The sequence below is a fragment of the Aegilops tauschii genome, chromosome 7 (genome assembly GCF_002575655.3).
Source record: "Aegilops tauschii subsp. strangulata cultivar AL8/78 chromosome 7, Aet v6.0, whole genome shotgun sequence".
Taxonomy (NCBI): domain Eukaryota; kingdom Viridiplantae; phylum Streptophyta; class Magnoliopsida; order Poales; family Poaceae; genus Aegilops; species Aegilops tauschii.
In genome coordinates, this window is record NC_053041.3 from 557314871 (window position 1) to 557336993 (window position 22123).

Here is a 22123-nt window from a genome sequence, read left to right on the forward strand (position 1 = left end):
TAGGAGGGGCGCACCCCCAAGCCCAATATGAATTGGGTGGGGGGCCGGCCCCCCTTTCCTTCCTCCTTCCTCCCCCTTCCTTCCTCTCCTAGTCCAACTAGGGAGGGGGGAATCCTACTCCCACCGCCCTGGAGGGCCGGCCCTCCCCCCTCCTCCACTCCTTTATATACGGGGGAGGGGGGCACCCCATAGACACACAAGTTGACATTGTCTTAGCCGTGTGCGGTGCCCCCTCCACCATAATCCACCTCGGTCATACCGTTGCAGTGGTTAGGCGAAGCCCTGCGCCGGTGACTTCATCATCACCGTCATCACACCATCGTGCTGACGAAGCTCTCCCTCGACACTCAGCTAGATAGAGAGTTCGTGGGACGTCACCGAGCTGAACATGTGCAGATCGCGGAGGTGCCGTACTTTCGGTACTAGGATCGGTCGGATCGTGAAGACGTACGACTACATCAACCGTGTTGTCATAACGCTTCCGCTTTCGGTCTACGAGGGTACGTAGACAACACTCTCCCCTCTCATTGCTATGCATCACCTAGATGGATCTTGCGTGTCCGTAGGATTTTTTTTAAATTACTGCGTTCCCCAACAGGAGGAACGCCTAGTTGGCCTCCACATAGGCCTCATCCTGGATGGACTCCAGCATGGCCTGCTACTCCGCCATCTCCTCCAATTGGGCGACGGCGAACTCCACCTCTGCTTGCTCCATGTTGAAGTCCGGCAGCTCCAGCTCCGGCTGCGCCGCATCCTCCGCCTTCTCCACCTCCATCAGTGCAAGCTCCTCTTCCTTCTCTTCCCTCGGCTGCGCTCCTCCTCCTCCTCCTTCGGCTCCTGCGAGTCCGGAGGCAGCCCGACAGCGATGCGGGCGGCGTGCGCGGCTTGTCTCGCCCGGATCTCCTGCTGGATCTCGTATCGGCGCTCCTGCGTCAGCATTGCGTAGTAGGTGATCTTCCTCCGGACCATGGCGGAGTGCCAGAGCATGGGCAGAGCACCGGAGCGGGAGAGGGAGGAGGTGGATGGGCTCAGACTGGCGGCACGGAGAGGCGGGAGGTGGATGGGCTAGGGTTGCGGGACGCCGGCTGGCTTAAATAGGCGGATTTGGTCTCGGGTGGCAAGCCGGAGCGGCGCCACACGACGTTCACACCGCGGCGACGGACGCATCGCCCATCGGACCGCCGAGTTTTAGGGCGTTTTTGCGTGGGACCCCGCCGTCGGACTGACGTGGCGGGTGTGCACGGGCGTGCCCAGACGCCCCTATATCCGCCCCATATTTGGACTGGATATGAGGGGTGTCGGTCAGCACGGGCGTTTGAGACCCGTTTGAGAGAGCCGTCTAGGTCAAAAAATCATGACCGATCAGTGAACAGGCACGCCAGCCGGGCGTTTGAGACCAATTTGGGACGCCTGGATGTAGATGCTATAAAATGCTAAAGGACCTATTCACAAAGAAAACGCTAAAGGACCTGACCTGAACCAAGTCATAGTCCTAAACTCAATTAACCGACTGTATCTCTAATTAAACAGTCTCATTAAATCTCAGTGGATTGAGACTTCATTATGTCTCAGACTTACAATTAATGTTATATTCATGAGATTTTTTAACACGGCACCACCACGAGTCCAGATTCTATATATGAAGCCAAAATCAAACATAGCGTCAGGGAACGTAGTGAGGGAAGACATAGACACCTAGCCCAGAAAAGAAATAAAAAACTAGAACCCCAAGTCTGTAAAACCCCAGGAATGGAACACAAGGATCCTCACAGGGGAGTGGTGTTGTAGTTACCCACTTCCTATGCATAGGGATTTTGTGAGCAAAAAATTTATGAGAACAAGGATCAACTAGCATAGGAAAGCAAAACAAGCATAACTTCAAGATTTTAAGCACATAGAGAGGAAACTTGATATTATTGCAATTCCTACAAGCATATATTCCTCCCTCATAATAATTTTCAGTAGCATCATGAATGAATTCAACAATATAACCATCACATAAAGCATTCTTTTCATGATCTACAAGCATAGAATTTTTATTACTCTCCACATAAGCAAATTTCTTCTCATGAATAGTAGTGGGAGCAAACTCAACAAAATAACTATCATGTGAGGCATAATCCAATTGAAAATTAAAATCATGCTGACAAGTTTCATGGTTATCATTGTTCTTTATAGCATACATGTCATCACAATAATCATCATAGATAGCAACTTTGTTCTCATAATCAATTGGAACCTCTTCCGAAATAGTGGATTCATCACTAAATAAAGTCATGACCTCTCCAAATCCATTTTCATCAATATAATCATCATAAATAGGAGGCATGCTTTCATCATAATAAATTTGCTCAGCAAAACTTGGGGGACAAATAATATCATCGTCATCAAACATAGCTTCCCCAAGCTTTTGGCTTTGCATATCATTAGCATCATGGATATTCAAGGAATTCATACTAACAACATTGCAATCATGCTCACCATTCAAATATTTAGTGCAAAACATTCTAATGCATTCTTCTTCTAGCACTTGAGCACAATTATCGGAATCCTTATTTTCACGAAAGACATTAAAAAGATGAAGCATATGAGGCATCCTCAATTCCATTTTTTTTGTAGTTTTCTTTTATAAACTAAACTAGTGATAAAACAAGAAACTAAAAGATTCGATTGCAAGACCTAAAAATATACCTTCAAGCACTAACCTCCCTGGCAACGGCGCTTGATGTCTACTACACAACCTTCTTCTTGTAGACGTTGTTGGGCCTCCAAGTGCAGAGGTTTGTAGGACAGTAGAAAATTTCTCTCAAGTGGATGACCTAAGGTTTATCAATCCGTGGGAGGCGTGGGATGAAGATGGTCTCTCTCAAACAACCCTACAACCAAATAACAAAGAGTCTCTTGTGTACCCAACACACCCAATACAATGGTAAATTGTATAGATGCACTAGTTCGGCGAAGAGATGGTGATACAAGTGCAATATGGATGATAGATATGGGTATTTGTAATCTGAAAATATAAAAACAGCAAGGTAGCAAGTGGTAAAAGTGAGCGTAAACGGTATTGCAACGCTAGGAAACAAGGCCTAAGGTTCATACTTTCACTAGTGCAAGTTCTCTCAACAATAATAGCATAATTAGATCATATAACAATCCCTCAACATGCAACAAAGAGTCACTCCAAAGTCACTAATAGCGGAGAACAAACGAAGAGATTATTGTAGGGTACGAAACCACCTCAAAGTTATTCTTTCCGATCAATCCATTGGGCTATTCCTATAAGTGTCACAAACATCCCTAGATTTCATAGTAAAATAACACCTTAAGACACAAATCAACCAAAACCCTATTGTCACCTAGATACTCCAATGTCACCTCAAGTATCCGCGGGTATGATTATAAGATATGCATCACACAATCTCAGATTCATCTATTCAACCAACACAAAGAACTTCAAAGAGTGCCCCAAAGTTTCTACCGGAGAGTCAAGACGAAAACGTGTGCCAACCCCTATGCATAGATTCTCAAGGTCACGGAACCCGCAAGTTGATCACCAAAACATACATCAAGTGAATCAATAGAATACCCCATTGTCACCACGGGTATCCCATGCAAGACATACATCAAGTGTTCTCAAATCCTTAAAAACTCAACCTGATAAGATAACTTCGAAGGGAAAACTCAATCCATTACAAGAGAGTAGAGGGGGAGAAACATCATAAAATCCAACTATAATAGCAAAGCTCGTGATACATAAAGATCGTGCCATATCAAGAACACGAGAGAGAGAGAGGGAGAGAGAGATCAAACACATAGCTACTGGTACATACCCTCAGCCCTGAGGGTGAACTACTCCCTCCTCATCATGGAGAGCGCCGGGGTGATGAAGATGGCCATCGGTGATGAATCCCGCCTCCGGCAAGGTGCCGGACAGGGTCCCGATTGGTTTTTGGTGGCTACAGAGGCTTGCGGCGGCGGAACTCCCGGTCTAGGTTTCTTTCTGAGGGTTTCTATATTTATAGGATTTTTTTACGTCGGTCTCACGTCAGGGGGGTCTTCGAGTCATCCACGAGATAGGGGGGCGAGCCCAAGGGGTAGGGCGCGCCCTCCACCCTCGTGGATGGCTCGGGACTCTTTGGTCCATAAAAAATCATCAAAAATTGGCACGTCAATTGGACTCCGTTTGGTATTCCTTTTCTACAGAACTCAAAAACAAGGAAAAAATAGAAACCGACATTGGGCTCTAGGTTAATAGGTTAGTCCCAAAAATCATATAAAACAGCATATAAATGCATATAAAACATACAAGATGGATAATATAATAGCATGGAACAATAAAAAAATTATAGATACGTTGGAGACGTATCAGCGGGATCCATCTCGGCGGCTCTCGCGGCTTGGTGAGGCGGAGTGGGAGCCCTCCTCCTAGGCTCCAGTGGTGGCACACTCAGGCAGTGGCCGGTGCACCAGGGCTCCTACGGTGGCACTGCTGTTGCGGTTGGTCGCCGGATCTAGGTGGCTAGATCTGGGGCTTTGAAGGCGGTCGAGATGGTGCATAGGTTGTCGGGTGGATTTCTTGGGACGGATCCGGGTGAAAACCTGGTCTTCGGTCGATGGCCGGAGCCGGTGATGATGATGCCCTTATCATCGTTTCCTTCCTGAAGGCATCATCGAGGTGAAGCTCCAAACTCCACTCAATACCTCCGGGGGAAACCCTAGACCGGCTGATCGGATGTTGGCGGCAATTATGTGTCGTTACCCCCTTGGGGGCGGCATTCTTGGAGGTGCACTCGGCCTCGCGGGACTAGCGGATGGCATCTTTGGTGGAGCGGTGCTTCATCCTATACATTGATGATGACGGATCTCGACGGCGTGGCGCAGTGCAGATTCGGAGTTCGATGGGCGAGGATGGACTCACGCAGGAGGACGACGTTGTCTGATGTCGTGGTGGCGTCGATGGCAGAGAGACCTGGCACGCTAGATGCAACAGTACAGCTCTGAAGATAAATTGGTGGCAGGTGTCTGCGGCGGCCTCATACCCGGCAGGCGTCCTGGTTGAGGAGTGCGACGTTCTGGTAGGTGCCCCATACCTGGCAAGCGTCTTGGTAAGGACCTCAGGTCTTAGATGTTTAGGTTTGGCTGCGATGTCTGTTTGGTATTAGGCCCAGGCTATCATCGCCTCTTCATCAACTAGATAGGAGTAGCGACAGTTGTTGCGTAGATGGTGGCTTTAGTCTTACTGTTGTATGACTTTGTAAGGTCTTGTGTGAATAATTAATAAAGTGGCCGCATGCATCGCCCAGATGCAGAGGCCGGGAGTCCTCCTCCTTTTCTAAAAAAAGGGGCGGCATATCTGCTGCCATGGCAGCAAAATGCACTGATTCTATATATACTATGTAAGCCTCTAAAGACACAAAATGCTTCAAATTCTAATGGTCAGCGTTCGTTGCTCCTTACCTTATCGCGCAGTTTTGAATCCCACCTATGGCATTGTTAGTTATATGTTTTTCAAATGCACTTTCAAAAGAATTTACCAAATCTTTACGTCCTAATATATATTGTCCGCTACATTGTCATGCATGACTCTTAATGTCACATTATCATGCACTACACTCTTAATGTCCTATTGGTGCGAGTTCAAGTCCCAAGCACAACACTGCATCCCCCCCTCCATACGCCATTTAGCTAGTCTGAAAAAAATACTGGCCATTTGCAAAAAGATCGCTGTAAAAATAGTTAGCTCGCAACCAGGCAAGGGTAAGATTACGTGGCAGCCATGTGACCGGTTTTTACCTACCGGATCGGTTTTGGCCTTATTTGAGCAAATTAGTGATTTACCTACCAGATCGGTTTTGGCCTTATTTGAGCAAATTAGTGAGTTTATGAACTAAATTGGATCGCTTTCCAAGTTTTTGGCCTAAAGTGTTCAATCAATTTGAGTTAGTGGACTAGTGACACATTTCACTCTTACGCGATGAAACATCAGAACTTCTTTCCACTCGTTCCGTCTTTGAATGCTATAGACCTGTCAGCTATGGTTTTTAACTTGGTGGAAAATACCTTTTTGCCATGTTATAGAAGGCTGCTTTTTAGCTCATGTCTTGTCCTCCGCCCGGAACTAGCTACATTCATTTGAGAGACAAGTAATTCCGGACGAAGGTAGTAAGAGCTACCTATTTTGATCAATAATATTTGTAAAACACGATGAAAAGCTGATGGTAGCATTGGTGTGATCCCTGTGAATTGAAAAATCTTTGCCTCTAGGACCAAGATGTGGAATTTCTTGTACTCCGATCGATGGCCACACCACCATGGCGTGCAAGGGCGAACCGGCACACGATCTCAACTAGTTCAGCCCTCCGGGCCGCTTCTTCGTAAGGAAGACATCAGTGAGAACCGTCTTTGACTGCAGTGACGCCTTCAGAATCTCCAAACCCTACACATTGGAACGCCAAAAATGTTGAGCGGGTAATCTACATATAATTGCTTTGTGACAGTTGTGGAGTTGTTACCTCGGCATAGCCAAGCTGCACAGTCTTCTCCTGGAGCGAGCAGATGTCCGTGACGCCAAAGGTGTTGAGGAGGGTGATCCCAGAGATGGAAGACATGGGTGACACCTTGAGGTCGTCCATCATGGTCTAGGTCACAATCCCCTGCACGAAGCCGGCGCCAGCAGCACGAGGCACGCCGCCCCCATCTGAGCCGCCCTCCGACTCATCTACAAGCGGCTGCATCGGGGTTTCCATGCTACGATGGCAATTGGTGCACAGCAAGCCCCTTACGCTGGTGTAGTTCCTGCAGTTGTTGTTGCATCGATAAAGAACACCGACAGCATGCTCCGGCTCGGGGAGCTGAAGCAGCTTGCCGGTATCCCAACCACCGGCAGGCGTGAGCAGGACGTTCTTGGTGTCATCACGGCAGACGTAGGTGTCGTCGAGCTTGTTGACGCTGCTGTATAGGTTCCCCATGCTGCCGGCCATGGAGTCCCCGGTGAGGAGCTTGACGATGGTGCCAACCGGCAAGGTGAGGAGCGAGAAGAGGAAGTCGACGACGTCCTTGCCGGCCTCGGCGTACAGCACGCGGTGGACCTTGGTGTCCAGCAACAACTCCATGCTTAGCTTGTCACCACTGGTACTCCTGATTTGAGTGAAGTCTGAAATGAACCCTGTCGTTGTAGGCGCAGTCGCAAATGAACTCCGACCTCGAAATCCCGGAAGTCCATACCCTAAACTCTCTGATCCCGGATTTTTTCGCTCTTAAGCTCGTTTAGGCCAGGATTTGCTGACGTGTCACCGTTCGCGAGGGGGATTGCGAATTAGTACTGCCAGCTGTGCTGGGGCAGCTTTCTTTTTAATAGCGGGCGCTGGTGGGGAATTTCTCTAGGGTTCCAGGGCGAGAGAGAGAAAGGCGGGCACCTCGATTCAGAGAAATGCGAGCGAGAGAGGGCGGCGATTGCCGGCGGCCGGGGCTATGTCGTCGTCCTCGATTGGTTCCGCCTATTCACGCGGCGGAGGGATTCGACGGAGAGGCGCTGCTGCTAGGTCGCCGGTGCCGTATCGTGAGCAGCCGATGGAGTACGAGCCGGCGGTTTACTGCGGCCGTTGCGGGAGGAAGGCGTCGCGCTGGATTTCTTGGAGTGTGGCGAACCCTGGAAGAAGATATTATGCATGCGTTGATGCCCAGGTAAGCTCTGTTCTTGTATGTGCTCTCTGCTCCTATTCTTTGTTCGATGTGCTTCTCTGATAAACTTCTGTTTATTTCTTGAACAGCATGGGTTCATTGAGTGGCATGATAACCCAACAACTCCATTCCTGCGTGTTTTTCTTGGAGATCTCCGAGATAGGGTATGGAAGCTAGAGGATGATGCAGCAGCAATGTGTAAAGATGGAGATGCAGGTGCTGGTGCATTCTGTATGGAAGTACAGAAGAGAAATGAGCAAAGTGCAGGGGATGTTCCTGGTGCATCAAGTAGTGATAATTTTGGTAGGAAAGAGTTGATGCTGGTGTGTGGCATTGTGATATTTGTGTCAGGTTTAGTTGTAGGGATGATCTTATCCTAGTTTGTGTGATACAAATGGATGTGAGGCAGTGTACTGATCTTATCCTAGTTCATGTGGTACAAATGGAAGTGAAATGTACTGAATTCAGTTGTTATATTTGTTTCAATGAAATGCAGTTTGCAAAATTTGTCACGCAATGTACTGAATTTTTAACAAGCAATCTACTGAATTCAGTTTGCATATTTTTGTCAGGTTTTAAGTGTCATTTTTGACAGCAACCAAATAAACTGTATGCAGTGTAGAAGAGGAACAGTGTACTATAGCATCCAAATAAACTGTATGCAGTGTAGAAGAGGAACAGTGTACTGTAGATAATCCATGCTAATTATGGCAGAACTCATAGAAAATCCATGCTCTTTTTTTAACAGCAACAAAATTAACTAAATGCATGCTCAGTGTTGGCAGCAGGAAATTGTCTACATATAGATCATGTTCACAAGTTCACTTAGCATTGCACATAAACACAAGTTCACAGGGACACACACACACATCCAAAATAAGAGTAGTTCACATGGTTCTACACATCAGTGGGGTTGCATATGGATCATAACAACCACATTTCAGTAGTACATAACTTCAGTAGTTCCCAGAAGCTGTGAAATAGGGCTTGAATCCTCTTCCTCTTCCTCTGCCAGCAGATGTACTTCCTCCAGGTGCCTCATTTCCAGTTGGTGTTGATCTTCTGGGAGGTCTGAAGCTTGAGGTGGCTGGCTGTGAGCTTGTAGTTGCTGCAGGTTGATAGGATTGAGGAGTTTGAGTCCTTGTTGTAGGTTGAGAAGATCTTGCTGCAGCTGCCCTGCTTTTGGCAGCCTCAGTCTCTGCTTGCTGCAAATAGGAAAAATAGCAAGCACTGGTCAGGTGCATATTGAAAAGTTAATAAAGAAAACATTGGTAATGTTCAGTTGCATATTACCTCAGTGGACCTCTGCTTTTTCCCTCTCTTCCCAAGAGATGCTTTTGTTTTTTTGTTTCTGTCAGCATTCTTTGAACAAGATCCTTTGTTATGTCCCTTACCCCCCACATGATCCACAAGTGATTTGAATTCCATGCTTGCTAAGTTTCTTTCCTTTGGGTGCTTCCCCCTCTTCTCTCCTCCTATCATTGTTTTTCTTCCTTGCTCCTGGCATGGCAATATAGCCAGGTGCCACTGGCCTAGGGTTCTGAGAGACTGGCCAACATTCTTCACCTTCCACAGGCTGGAGACAATGCTCATATATTTTCTTGAAAGTCTCAATGTAGTAGCATGGGTCAATGAATTCTTCTACTTTTCTGCCACTTTTGTATATAGCACAAATTGCATGACAACAAGGAAGGCCTGCCAGCTGTAGATATCCACATGAGCATGTCTTCCTCTCAAGGTTCACTGTATATCTCCTTCCTCTGCCAGTCAAATGCTTGACCTCAAATCCATCCTTGTCATTCCAAAGCACCTCACAGAACTGAGTTCTCTTGATATTGCCCTGTAGTTTCTTAAAAATGTTAGGGCAAACTGTTCCATGCCATTTATCACATTTGCTTCTCTGTTCCTGGATTCTGACATACATCTTCTTCCTTATCATCTCTTGTTGTGATATTATGGGGTAAAACCTTGATTCTATGATGGCATTGTTGAAAGACTCACATAGGTTGTTATCCACTGACTCACAGTTTGATCCATATGGAAAAAAGGCCCTAGCCCAATGCACTGGCTCTGTCCTCATAATGTCTTTTGCACCATCAGGGGTTTTCTGAGCAAGTCTGGCCTTGTTGTAGTTGAAATCCTGTTTGTTTGAAGCCTTGGCAATTGCCCAAAATCTTTTTTGTAATTCATGGTCCCTGTGCTTCTTTCTCCAATTGGCATAAATATGCCTTGCACACATCCTGTGTTGTGCCCTTGGCAAATAATCTCTCATGCTATTAATTAAGCCCTACAAAAAGAGACATAAATATTTTTAAGAAGATATGAATGCAAATAATCTCACAAGAAGATATGACTGCAATTAAACTACAATTAGAAACATACAACAATTGCAACAATGAAAACAGTTATAACCTTTTGCTGGTCAGAAATAAAAACCCAGCCTGCTCCTTGATCATTGATATCCAAATCCTTGATTAGCAGCCCAATAAACCACTTCCATGTCTCTGTAGTTTCTTTTTCCACAACAGCCCAAGCTACAGGGTACATTTGGTTGTTTGCATCCCTAGCAATTGCAGCAAGTAATTCACCTTGGCATGCTCCTTTGAAGAAGCAACCATCTAGCCCTATTACTTTCCTGCAGCCAGCTTTAAACCCTTGTTTGAGAGTATTGAAACAAACATAGAACTGTTGGAAAACATTAATTTCCATTTCTTTTGGATCCAAACAAACAGCAACTGTACTCCCAGGGTTACTTCTCAGCAACTCTAACTGATAGTCAAAGATTTTAGTATACTCATTCTTCATACCACACATCAACTTATCCATGACAATCTTTTTTGCTGCCTTGCACTTTGAAGTGGAAACATCAGGAAACATATCTTTTAGGACAGTGGCTTTGATGCTATCAATGTTCCACATTGGATTGGCAAGGATGAAATGTTCATATCTTTGTGCTATAACCTTTGCAGAAACAAGCCTATTTTCCCTATTCTGTGCACAATGGTGCTCATCCTCATATGTAATGATTTGGAACCTTGAGCACCTGCTTGTCTTTGCTCCATACACAAGCCATGGGCACCCAGGCCATCCACATTTGGCTCTGACCTTCACCTCCTCAGACTTTACGAAATTGATGCTTCTTTTTGTAGCAAGACCATATCTCTTAATTGCTTTGACAAATTGATTTTTGCTTTTGAAAACCATCCCCAAACTAAAGTGTGGAATATCAGTATCAGGGTCAAATCTAGGGTATTTGCTCTTCCTTCTAACAATCTGTCCCTCCTCATCTTCATCATAGGAATAATCTTCATCACTTGACTCAAATTCCATTTCCTCCACTACTTCTTCAACATTTGCAATGAAGTCAATAGGAACAGCCCCTGATGCATCTGAAGTAACCCATTCTCTGGAGTCTTTCATCTTTTTTCTAAACTTTCTTGCATGCTTTCTTAGCTCAACTACCTCTGATTCCTCTCCACTATCATCAGTATGTGTAACATAGTCATTGTCCTCCGAATCATCTGAATCAGACTCCTCTTTTGCTTGGTCTGCTCCTTGCTCTGCTGCTCCTTGCTCTGCTGCTCTTTGTGCTGCTTCTTGTGCTGTTGCTGCAAGCTCTCCTCCTTGTGTTGTTGCTGCAAGCTCTGCACCTTGTACTCTTGCTTTTTTTCTTGCTGGAACTGCAGCTGCATGCATTGTTGAAGGCTGGGAAGGATTGCACACTTGTGAACTCTGAGAAAGATTGCACCTTTCAGAACTTGTTCTCTTCAATGGGCTGCTTATGACTGTAGTAATAACACCATTGTCATTGGGGACAAGGACTTGCTGTAGTAAATCTTCATTTACATTGTCATTGTGCTGTTCCACTTGCATTTCTTCAGCTGTCATCACAGTAGGCATATCTTCTTCACTCCCACTGTCAATGTGATCCTGAATTTCATCCTCAAAATCAGAGCCACTTTCCTGCTCTCCTTCTTCATCCTGTTCCCCATTGTACTCCACAAAAATTTCTGCAACTCCACCATCAGTTGTATTATCTGACATACTCATGCAACCAGCATCATCATATAAAAACAACAGCCCATTAATCAAGTCTCTGCCAGGCATAAGAAAATAAAACTTCATGCTTTCCTTTACTGGCAAATGATCTGCAAGAAAACCTTTGACCTCCTGCAAGGACAACTTGTCCCTCTCAATCTCAGAGTAGGCCACATCTCCCCCAACATAGTCCAGAGAAGGACCAATTCGAACAAATTGCCCCCCTATATGAAATCTGACGTTCAAAATCTCAGCCGGGTCCATGGATTCAACAAAAGGAACCTACATTGCAACCATCGCATTTGATTACTGTACTGGACAACATAAATCACCAGCAAATCCACTGATTAACACCTCTAATTACTGCAGGTTCAACATTCAAAAACCCTAAACCTAACCAAAACAGAAACGAACAAAGCACCTGAGATTGGAGAGGGGAGATGGAGCAGGCCTACCTTGATCTTTTCTGCCGGAGTGGTCGGCGGCGGCCACCGCGATCATCAGCTCGTTGCCGTCGCCGCCGTGGAAGAGGAACCGAGGAGCGTCGCAGGAGAGGAAGAGGCGAAGTGGAAGACGAGGGGGGTGAGCGAGTTGGTCCGGCTCAACCAGGTTATAGCCTGAGACCCACCTGCAGGTGCTGACTCAGCCTGCTCCCAGCCTTTCCCGAGCCACGTACGAATCCCGGCGTTTGGATAAGCACACAAGGATAAAAAAATCCGGGATCAGAGAGTTTAGGGTATGGACTTCCAGGATTTTGAGGTCGGGGTTCATTTGCGACTGCGCCTACAATGACAGGGTTCATTTCAGACTTCAGTCCTCCTGATTTTCTCTCCAGAGGCAATGTTAACCATCGAGTTGGGATCTTGGAGTGGGCAAGCGCTTGTGCGGAAGCCCGTATATATGATGAGCACTTGAGAACAGGAGACTTAAAGACCACAGAATATGAATGTGCGTGCATTCACAACCACTAGTGGGAACAATATCTAGAGGCATGCATGCTCGATTGGATGAACGTTACGTTAATATGAGTAACTTTTTTTTACAAGGGAACCTCGCATTTTTTTTTACAAGGTAACGTTTCGTTAATCATTGTTCACTGGCTTGTGATCTTGCACGCGCTTGGTTTCCGAAATAGGGCTTCTTCTTATTGGGCTAAAGCCCAACGTACTCGCCTGGCCGACCCAACATGACTTACTGGCGCTGCTTCTGAATTTTCATCCTTGGTCTGAGTGATTAGTCCCATACTGCTTATGTAAACTTCGTAGCTGCTCTTTATAATGTTGATTCCTAGTTCAGTTGACACCAAGTGGCCAGCTTGGTAAGCTACCATCAAAATTACAATCAATGATAAAATTATTCTTGGTTGTGCCATTGTCGCACAACACCTCTTAGCACATCGACATGGTGTGTTTGGCTTTTTATGTTCTCTTTATATCGACAGTGTATTCAATTTTTTTTTCCTTTATGGGCAAGTAAACTGAATGACCAGTGTTTTTTATTCTTTTATTTCATTTGTTTACCTACAAACATAACATGGTGTGTTTTGGCATTTTTTTCTTTATATCGTCAGTGTGTTTCAGTTTTTTTCTTTATTGCCAAGTAAATTGAATGACCAGTGTTGCTTTTGATTTTATTTATTTACCTAGACACATCATACGCTCATGCTACAGAATTCTTGTCGTCCTCGTCGCACACATTAATTGTTTAAATCCACTAGCCATCATAATCCATTAGAAGCAAACACGCATTTTGCCGCGCCATTTTACCCATTATCAGCATTGTATTAAGTATTTTTCTCATTATATTGTATATAAATTGTCTTTAAAATTAAATAGGTCAATAATATGAAAACACATCCACAGTAATACCGATGACTTCGTTATCTAATAAAAGAATATTGGTTTGTATTATAGACCGTAATCAATTTTAGACAAAGCATTGGAGGTAGCCCCATTTAGAGATCTCGAAGGACATATGTAAGAAAAAGTAACAATGAAAACAAATAGAAAGATAATCTGGTAGACTTAGTGCTAACAAAACCGCAGTACATAGAAACCACCAGCATAGCATCATTCTTGCATCGCAAAATACTCGATGGTTCAAAATCAAATGTGACCACACATAGAAAATTTAAAGTCCCACGGCCACCAGCAAAGAAAGCATAAAATACTTAGAAGTCGTAAAAAGAGCAGTAACGTGTGCTAGTCAAAACCAAACATCAACACTAACTCTAAGTAACACTACACCACACGATACATGTTGTAAGCAATTCAAACAATTAAAAAAACAGAAAAGATAAGTGAAAAAAAAAACAGTCATGTCACAATAGTTTGCACATTACCAGTAACATACCTGGCCCTGGACAGTTGTATCACCAGCTTCCTTGCCGCCGCTTCCTCCTATTCTACAACTACATCCTTGTCCAATAGCTGCGATCGACCCGATCGATTTTGTGTGCTGGATCCAAGTCTTTTTGTCAAGAAAAGTACCCAAGAAATTACTTCATTGTCATCGCCAAATACACAAATGGTTTTCATGTGGTTTTTGTTGTTCAATCAGGTCGTCGTCATCATAAGGCATGTATACGTTAACACAAGGAAAGATTTGCTACCGCCTCTCAAAAAAAGTTTAGGTTCCTTTGCCTCGTGCCTCCCGCCGCCGGTCCGCCTCGTCTCGGGTGGCTGGCCATGGAGGCGCGGTGGATCCTGGCCCTTGCCGGCGGGAGGGCTCCGGTTTTAGATGTTTTTGTGAGTTTTGTTAAGGTTTGTGTCCGGCTCAGAAAAGCGAGACGGTGGCGGCTCCCTAAAGATAGAGTAAGGTTCTCCCCGCCTAGCCCTGTCCCAGTGGTGCATCTAGCATCATCGGATGGCGTGTGTTGGTCTGTCTCCGGTGGATCTCGTCAGATTCGGTTGGTGGTTGTCTTTGGTGGATTTACCCGGATCTGGTCTTTGTTCATACACGTTCATGGGTATTCAAGTTGCATTCTTCTGGTCTTCACATCTCTTCATCCGCGGCGGTTGCTATTTTGGTGCACTGGTCCTATGGGGCTTTAGCACGATGACTTACCGACTGTTTACTACAACAAGTTTTGCCCGGTTCCGGCGAGGGAGGCGCGATGACGGTGGTGTGCCTTTGGCTCACTTCAGTACTTGTAGTCGTCGCTAGGTGGTTTACGGATCTGGATGTAACTTATTATTATTTCAGGTGTTCGTTGTACTGCCATGATAGAAGATGAATAGACTGGAAGTTTTCTCGCAAAAAAACTACATCCTCCTTCATCCCCTATCACTCCTCCCAAAAGGTGGCAGAACCCTCGTTCTTCCCCCTCCTCTCACAACACCATGTTCAGTGGCAGAGCTATGTTGAGTGCTGCAAGGGCCACCCCCTCCCCCGGTAAAACATGTGAATATTTGGGGGGGGGGGGTGAGATTATGACAGAAGTCTCTTTTGCGGTGGTGTGCCGGCACATGCCGCCGGCTTCCCCTGCGTTCCTGTGCTATTATGTTGGCATTGGTTACATCGTGTGTCTAGCCCCGCTATATATGAAAGGCCTAGGATACAAGTGTCCTACTAGGACACGACTACATATCCTATCTAAACACAATACAACTACAAGTCCAACAGTAACCTACCTTGTACACTATATTCGACACAACTCCAACAAGCACAACATTGCATTCCCCCCACCCCCCTCCATATCCCAGTAGCTGGGCTATGAGAAAAACTGGCCACTTGCAAAATGAACCCTGTAAAAATAGTTAGCTCGCTAGCATGCAAGGGTAAGATGATGTGGCAACCATGCGATCGGTTTTTACCTACCGATCGGTTTTGGCCTTACTTGATCAAATTAGTGAGTTTATGAACTAAATTGGATCGCTTTCCAAGTTGTTGTCCTAAAGTGTTCAATCAGTTTGAGTTAATGGACTAGTGACACATTTCACTCTTACGCAATGAAACATCACAACTTCTTTCCACTCGTTCTTTCTCTGAATGCTATAGACCTGTCAGCTATGGATTTTTAACTTGGTGGAAAATACTTTTTTGCCACATTACAGAAGGCTGCTTTTCAGCTCATGTCTTGTACTCCCTCCGCCCGGAACTACATTCATTTGAGCGACAAGTAATTCCAGACGGAGGTAGTAAGAGCTGATGTTTGCATTTAGGATTGTTCTGCCTGTTTTGATTAATAATATTTGTAAAACATGATGAAAAGCTGATGGTAGCATTGTTGTGATCCCTGTGAATTGTAAAATCTTTGCCTCTAGGACCAAGATGTGGAATTTCTTGTGAGATCTTTGCCTCTTGGGTCTTGGACCAAAGATCAAATGAGCACTGAACTAATAACATTATCAAGAATTCCCCGTGCTCAACCACCTAAACTTTTTGGAACTATTTGGCCAGGCCTTCTTTTCTTTCCATTGTTATCAATTGCATTTTCAGCTTGTGGAGGAGCATTATGCTGTCAGGTGAAATCGGAGTAGCACTTGGTAGTAATTTATAGGGAACTAATTAACGATAAAACATCATTTCTTCAAATCAGATAAGAGCTCCAAAATACGATAATTAGACCTGATACAAACCAAAAGACAGAAATAAAGTGGACATATAGAACTTCTAAACGGGACATGACCTACATCATCACACTAACAGTGACACGGGCGAACTGAATGCAAGACACCAACATCAAGACGAGGACAAGACGCTCCGATGGCCACAGGATGACAAGCAAAGGCGGACTGGCGCACGATCTCAACTACTTCAGCCCTTCGGGCTGCTTCTATGAAAGGAAGACATCAGTGAGAAGCGTCTTTGACTGCAGTGACGCCTTCAGAATCTCCAAACCCTACACATTGGAACCCCAAAAATGTTGAGCGGGCAATCTACATATAATTGCTTTATGACAGTTGTGGAGTTGTTACCTCGGTACAGCCAAGCTGCACAGTCTTCTCCTGAAGCGAGCGGATGTCCGTAACGCCAAAGGTGTTGAGGAGGGTGATCCCAGAGATGGAAGACATGGGCGACACCTTCAGGTCGTCCATCACAGTGTACGTCACAATCCCCTGCACGAAGCCGGCGCCAACAACACGAGGCACATCGACCACATCGGAGCCGCCCTCCAACTCCTCCACAAGCGGCTGCATCGGGGTTTCCATGCTACGATGGCAATTGGTGCACAGCAAGCTCCTTACACTGGTGTAGTTCCTGCAGTTGTTGTTGCATCGATAAAGAACACCGACAGCATGCTCCGGCTCGGGGAGCGAAAGCAGCTTGCCGGTATCCCAACCACAGGCGGGCGTGAGTGTGACGCCCCCGATTTGACCGTACACTAATCATGCACGCAAATGTGTACGATCAAGATCAGGGACTCACGGGAAGATATCACAACACAACTCTAAAACATAAATAAGTCATACAAGCATTATAATACAAGCCAGGGGCCTCGAGGGCTCGAATACAAGTGCTCGATCATAGACGAGTTAGCGGAAGCAACAATATCTGAACACAGACATAAGGTAAACAAGTTTGCCTTAAGAAGGCTAGCACAAACAGGGATACAGATCGAACGAGGCGTAGGCCTCCTGCCTGGGACCTCCTAACTACTCCTGGTCGTCGTCAGCGGCCTGCACGTAGTAGTAGGCACCTCCAGTGTCGTAGGTGTCGTCGTCGACGGTGGCGTCTGGCTCCTGGACTCCAATATCTGGTTGCGACAATCAGATAGATAGGAAGGGGGGAAAGAGGGAGAGAAGCAACCGTGAGTACTCATCCAAAGTACTCGCAAGCAAGGAGCTACACTACATATGCATGGGTATATGTGTAAAGGGGCATATCAGTGGACTGAACTGCAGAATGCCAGAATTAAAAGGGGGATAGCTAGTCCTGTCGAAGACTACGCTTCTGGACATCTCCATCTTGCAGCATGTAGAAGAGAGTAGATTGAAGTCCTCCAAGTAGCATCGCATAGCATAATCCTACCCGGCAATCCCCTCCTCGTCGCCCTGTTAGAGAGCGACCACCGGGTTGTATCTGGCACTTGGAAGGGTGTATTTTATTCAGTATCCAGTTCTAGTTGTCATAAGGTCAAGGCACAACTCCGGGTCGTCCTTTTACCGAGGGACACGGCTATTCGAATAGATAAACTTCCCTGCAGGGGTGCACCACATAACCCAACACGCTCGATCCCATTTGGCCGGACACACTTTTCTGGGTCATGCCCGGCCTCGTAAGATCAACACGTCGCAGCCCCACCTAGGCTCAACAGAGAGGTCAGCACGCCGGTCTAAACCTATGCGCGCAGGGGTTTGGGCCCATCGCCCTATGCACACCTGCACGTTGCGTACGCGGCCGGAAGCAGACCTAGCCCCCTTAATACAAGCGCGAGCTTACGGTCCAATGCGGCGCGCGCCACTCAGTCGCTGACGTCAAAAGAGCTTCGGCTGATACCACGACGTCGGGATACCCATAACTACTCCCACGTAGATGGTTAGTGCGTATAGACCAAATGGCCAGACTCAGATCAAATACCCAGAACTCGTTAAGCGTGTTGTTTATCTGCGAACGCCGACCAGGGCCAGGCCCACCTCTCACCTAGGCGGTCTCAACCTGCCCTGTCGCTCCGCCATAAAGTAACAGTCGGGGGCTGTCAGGAACCCAGGCCCACCTCTACCGGGGTGGAGCCACCTGTCCTTTCAGCCCCCTCATCAGAATCACTTGCGGGTACTCAACGAGCCGACCCGACTTTAGTCACCACATGTGTCATGTATATAATGTATATAGTATATACCCGTGATCACCTCCCGAAGTGATCACGGCCCAGTAGTATAGCATGGCAGACGGACAAGAGTGTAGGGCCACTGATGAAACACTAGCATCCTATACTAAGCAGTAGGATAGCAGGTAAGGGTAACAATTGTAGAAACAATGACAGACTATGCATCAGGATAGGATTATCGGAAAGCAGTAACATGCTACACTACTCTAATGCAAGCAGTATAGAGAAGAGTAGGCGATATCTGGTGATCGGGGGGGCTTGCCTGGTTGCTCTGGCAAGTAGGAGGGGTCGTCGACTCCGTAGTCGAACTGGGCAGCAGCAGTGTCGGTCTCGTAGTCTACCGGAGAGAAGAGGGGGAAGAAACAGTAAATACAATGCAAACATAAGCATGACGATGCGTGACATGACAATGAGCGGTGCTAGGGGTGTCCTAACGCGACAGCAGGTGGTATCGGTGAAGGGGGGGAACATCCGGGAGGTATTCCCGATGTTACGCGTTTTTGGACAGACGGACCGGAGGGGGAAAGTTGCTAGTTCGATAGGTTAGGGAGGTGTGGTGGACGAACGGACTGCGTATCCGGATTCGTCTCGTCGTTCTGAGCAACTTTCATATAGAAAACATTTTCATCCGAGTTACGGTTTAAAAGATATGAATTTTCAAAGTTTATTTGAATTTCTGGAATTATTTATATTAAGAAAAATGAATTATGACGTCAGCATGAGGCAATGCTGACGTCAGCAAGTCAACAGGTCGGCTGACCAGTCAAACCAGACAGGTGGGTCCAGTGGGACCCACATGTCAGTCTCTGTTATTCTAATATCTATTTAAACTAATCTAACAGTATAATTAGAGGGGTGGGCCCCACATGTCAGTGAGTGATTAGTTAAAATAATTATTTTTATTTATAAAACATTTTATTTTTCTTTTATTTTTGCGGCGGGGCCCGCATGTCAGTGACTGGGCCTGCCCAGTCAGCAGTTGACTGGGTCAACCCAGTCAACTGGGGCCCGTGGGGGCCACTGGCAGGGGCACTGGGGTGGCCCCAGGCCTGCCACGTCGGCGGCCGGCGCCGGAGCAACGCCGGCGACCAAAACGCACGGCGGCGCTCGCGGGAGGGGCGCGGGTTTCACCCACAGTGGGTTTGCGGGGGCGGGGCTGGGCGCGTTCGACGCGGCTCGACGTCGCGCGTCCAACGGCGGTGGTCGGAGGGGCTGAAACGGCCGGGGACGACCGCTACGAGCTCGCCGGCGGCGAGGTGCTACGGGTGCCCGACGGAAGCTGCGTTAGAGCGCGCGAACGGCCGAACTAACTACCTAGGCGGGCGCGGCACGGTGCGGTCGGGCTAGCGGGCCTACGGCCGTAACCATTTGGTCACCGGAGACATGCCGGCGGCGAGCTCCGCGGCGTGGCGTTCGGGCGCGCGTGGGGGAGCAGCTACGGAGCGCGAGCGAGCTAACGGAGAGGGGGAGGAGAAGGAGAGGCTCACTGCGAGGCTGTAGGGAGTGGCAGTGAGCTCGGGGAGGGCGCGGGGTAGCCGGAATCGGCGACGAACGACGGCGGCCGAAGGTTGAAGACGAGCTCGGGGAGGCCGGTGCAGAGGCGCTCGACTCGTTCCCGAGGGCGTAGTCGACGTAGTCGACGGCGGGAAGTCGTTCAGGCACGTCGTCGGGGCGATCGGGGCACGGTGGCCGCGAGTTCGACGGTGAACGGCGGCGAGCACGCGCGAGCAGAGGAGATCGAAGGCGAGAGAGAGGTGGATCCGGCAGGGGGAGAGGCGCAGAGGCCGAGGGAGTGAGCGGGGTGAGTGGGAGAGAGGCCCGAGGGGGCGGGGGCCGCTGGCGCCCTTATCCTCTCCGGCGTCGGTGCCGGCGAGGAGGTCGGGCGGGAGCGCGCGCCCCTGTTCCGACCCGGTCGGGGGAACAGGGAAGGGGACGCGGGGGGGGGGTGGAGAGTGGGCTGGGGCGACTGGGCCGGGGGGGTTCGGGGGTGGCGGCCCAGTTTGGGCCGGGGTGCAGTGGGGGAACGGGCCTTCTCCTTTTTTTCTTTTTCTGTTCTGTTTTGTTTTCTGTTTTCCTTTTATTTGTTTATTTCCTTTTCTGTTATATTTCATTTAAAGTATTTAGGCATTTTATAAAAAGGAGTTTTCTCCACCATAATTGCCAGTGTATTATTTAGCACCCACAGAACATTTTTGTTTGAGTTTTTGAAAACTTTTATTTTTCACTTTAATTTTATTTGAAGTTTGAACTAGGAGTTAGAAAAGGAAGGTGATTCAAATGTGATCAAGCCCTGTTTAGCAACATGATTAGCTTAATCACAGGGAGTTACTGTAGCATGATTCCCAGGGTGTTACAGTGAGCAGGACGTTCTTGGCGTCATCGCGGCATATGTAGGTGTCGTCGAGCTTGTCGACGCTGCTGTATAGGTTCCCCATGCTGCCGGCCATGGAGTCCACGGTGAGGAGCTTGACGATCGTGCCGACCAGCAAGGTGAGGAGCGAGAAGAGGAAGTCGACGATGGCCTTGCCGACCTCGGCATACAGCATGCGGTGGGCCTTGGTGTACACTAAGAGCTCAGGTTGTTGGAGGTGTGTTGGCAGCCCAACATCAGCCCATAAGTCCAACACATGTCAGCCGTTGATCTGCGTTGTATCCGACGGTTGAGAGCGCTTCCAAGGGAAGGGAGCAAGGAGAAAACCCTAGCCAATCCACCCATGCTGGTGGTGGCTGCCATTCGTGAGAGTGAGAGAGCACACAAGAGAAAACACAACCTGAGAGACAGGAAGAAGAAGAAGCAGAGGTTCTATCCATATTTGCTGCATCTGACTAGACAGTGTTCAAGCTGGTGATTGGAGGCTCAAACATGCTTGGATCGACCCCAAACTTGGTGAGCTCGTTCCTTACTTTGAGTACTTCGATCTGGTTAGCTGGTTTAAGGATTGGGTCAATGGAGCATTGGATTTGAGAGTGGTTTTGTCAGCTCTGACTACTGCAGTTTCAGAACAGAGTAGTTTTGGGAGACGAACAGTTTGGGTAGGCAAACGATGTCCGATTGAGCTGAAATTTGGAGGGGATCTCAAGAACTCGTGTGTCTACTTGTCTGCCAAATTTGGTGCTGTTTGGTTCAGCGGTTTAAGAGCAGTTTGCAAAACACTGAAGGGTACAGAAGCTGTCTAAATTCTGCTTTGCTGAAATCTTGCCTCTTGTGGCTATTGTTGCTGTTGCCGGTTGGCAACGTGGATAGTGTGTTGTAGATCTCTCTAGAGGTTCTAGAGAAGACTTTGTACTCATCATTCTCATAGTGAAGTTGCGTGGACCGGTCGGTCCACATCCATGGTTTTTTACTCCTCAAGTTGAGGAGGTTTTTCCACGTTAAATCCTGTGTCGCTTGTGCATGTTGTTTGTGTTATTCCGTTGCTTACTTGTTGGTTGAAGCTGTCCTCAAAGTTCATCACAAGCAGAGGAGGCTGTGTAGAGTGCATATTTGTCATGTCGGTGAATTTGTGCAGCGCATTGTTGCTGTCTAGCCCCAACAAAGTGGTATCAGAGCCTTGGTTTGCTTGTGCAAATTGCTGAGTTTCTTGTGGTGAAAGAGGGAAGTGAATACCAGCAGGATGATATCTTTGAATGGTACAA

At 47.3% G+C, this 22123-nt stretch overlaps 2 protein-coding genes across 2 annotated transcripts; both read right to left on the minus strand.

The window, feature by feature from the left end:
* Positions 1-6638: 6638 nt before the first annotated feature.
* On the minus strand, positions 6639-7112 carry LOC109749835 (uncharacterized). The gene has a single exon (XM_020308780.2). The coding sequence runs from the start codon at positions 7110-7112 to the stop codon at positions 6639-6641; it is 474 nt and encodes a 157-aa protein (XP_020164369.2).
* Positions 7113-16495: 9383 nt separating this feature from the next.
* Positions 16496-21033, minus strand: LOC141027384 (uncharacterized). Its single transcript, XM_073504392.1, has 3 exons — positions 20842-21033; positions 16638-16853; positions 16496-16561 (listed from the first exon to the last, which is right to left on the minus strand). Exons 1-3 carry the CDS (start codon positions 21031-21033, stop codon positions 16496-16498), a joined length of 474 nt encoding a protein of 157 aa, XP_073360493.1.
* Between the last annotated feature and the right edge of the window lie 1090 nt (positions 21034-22123).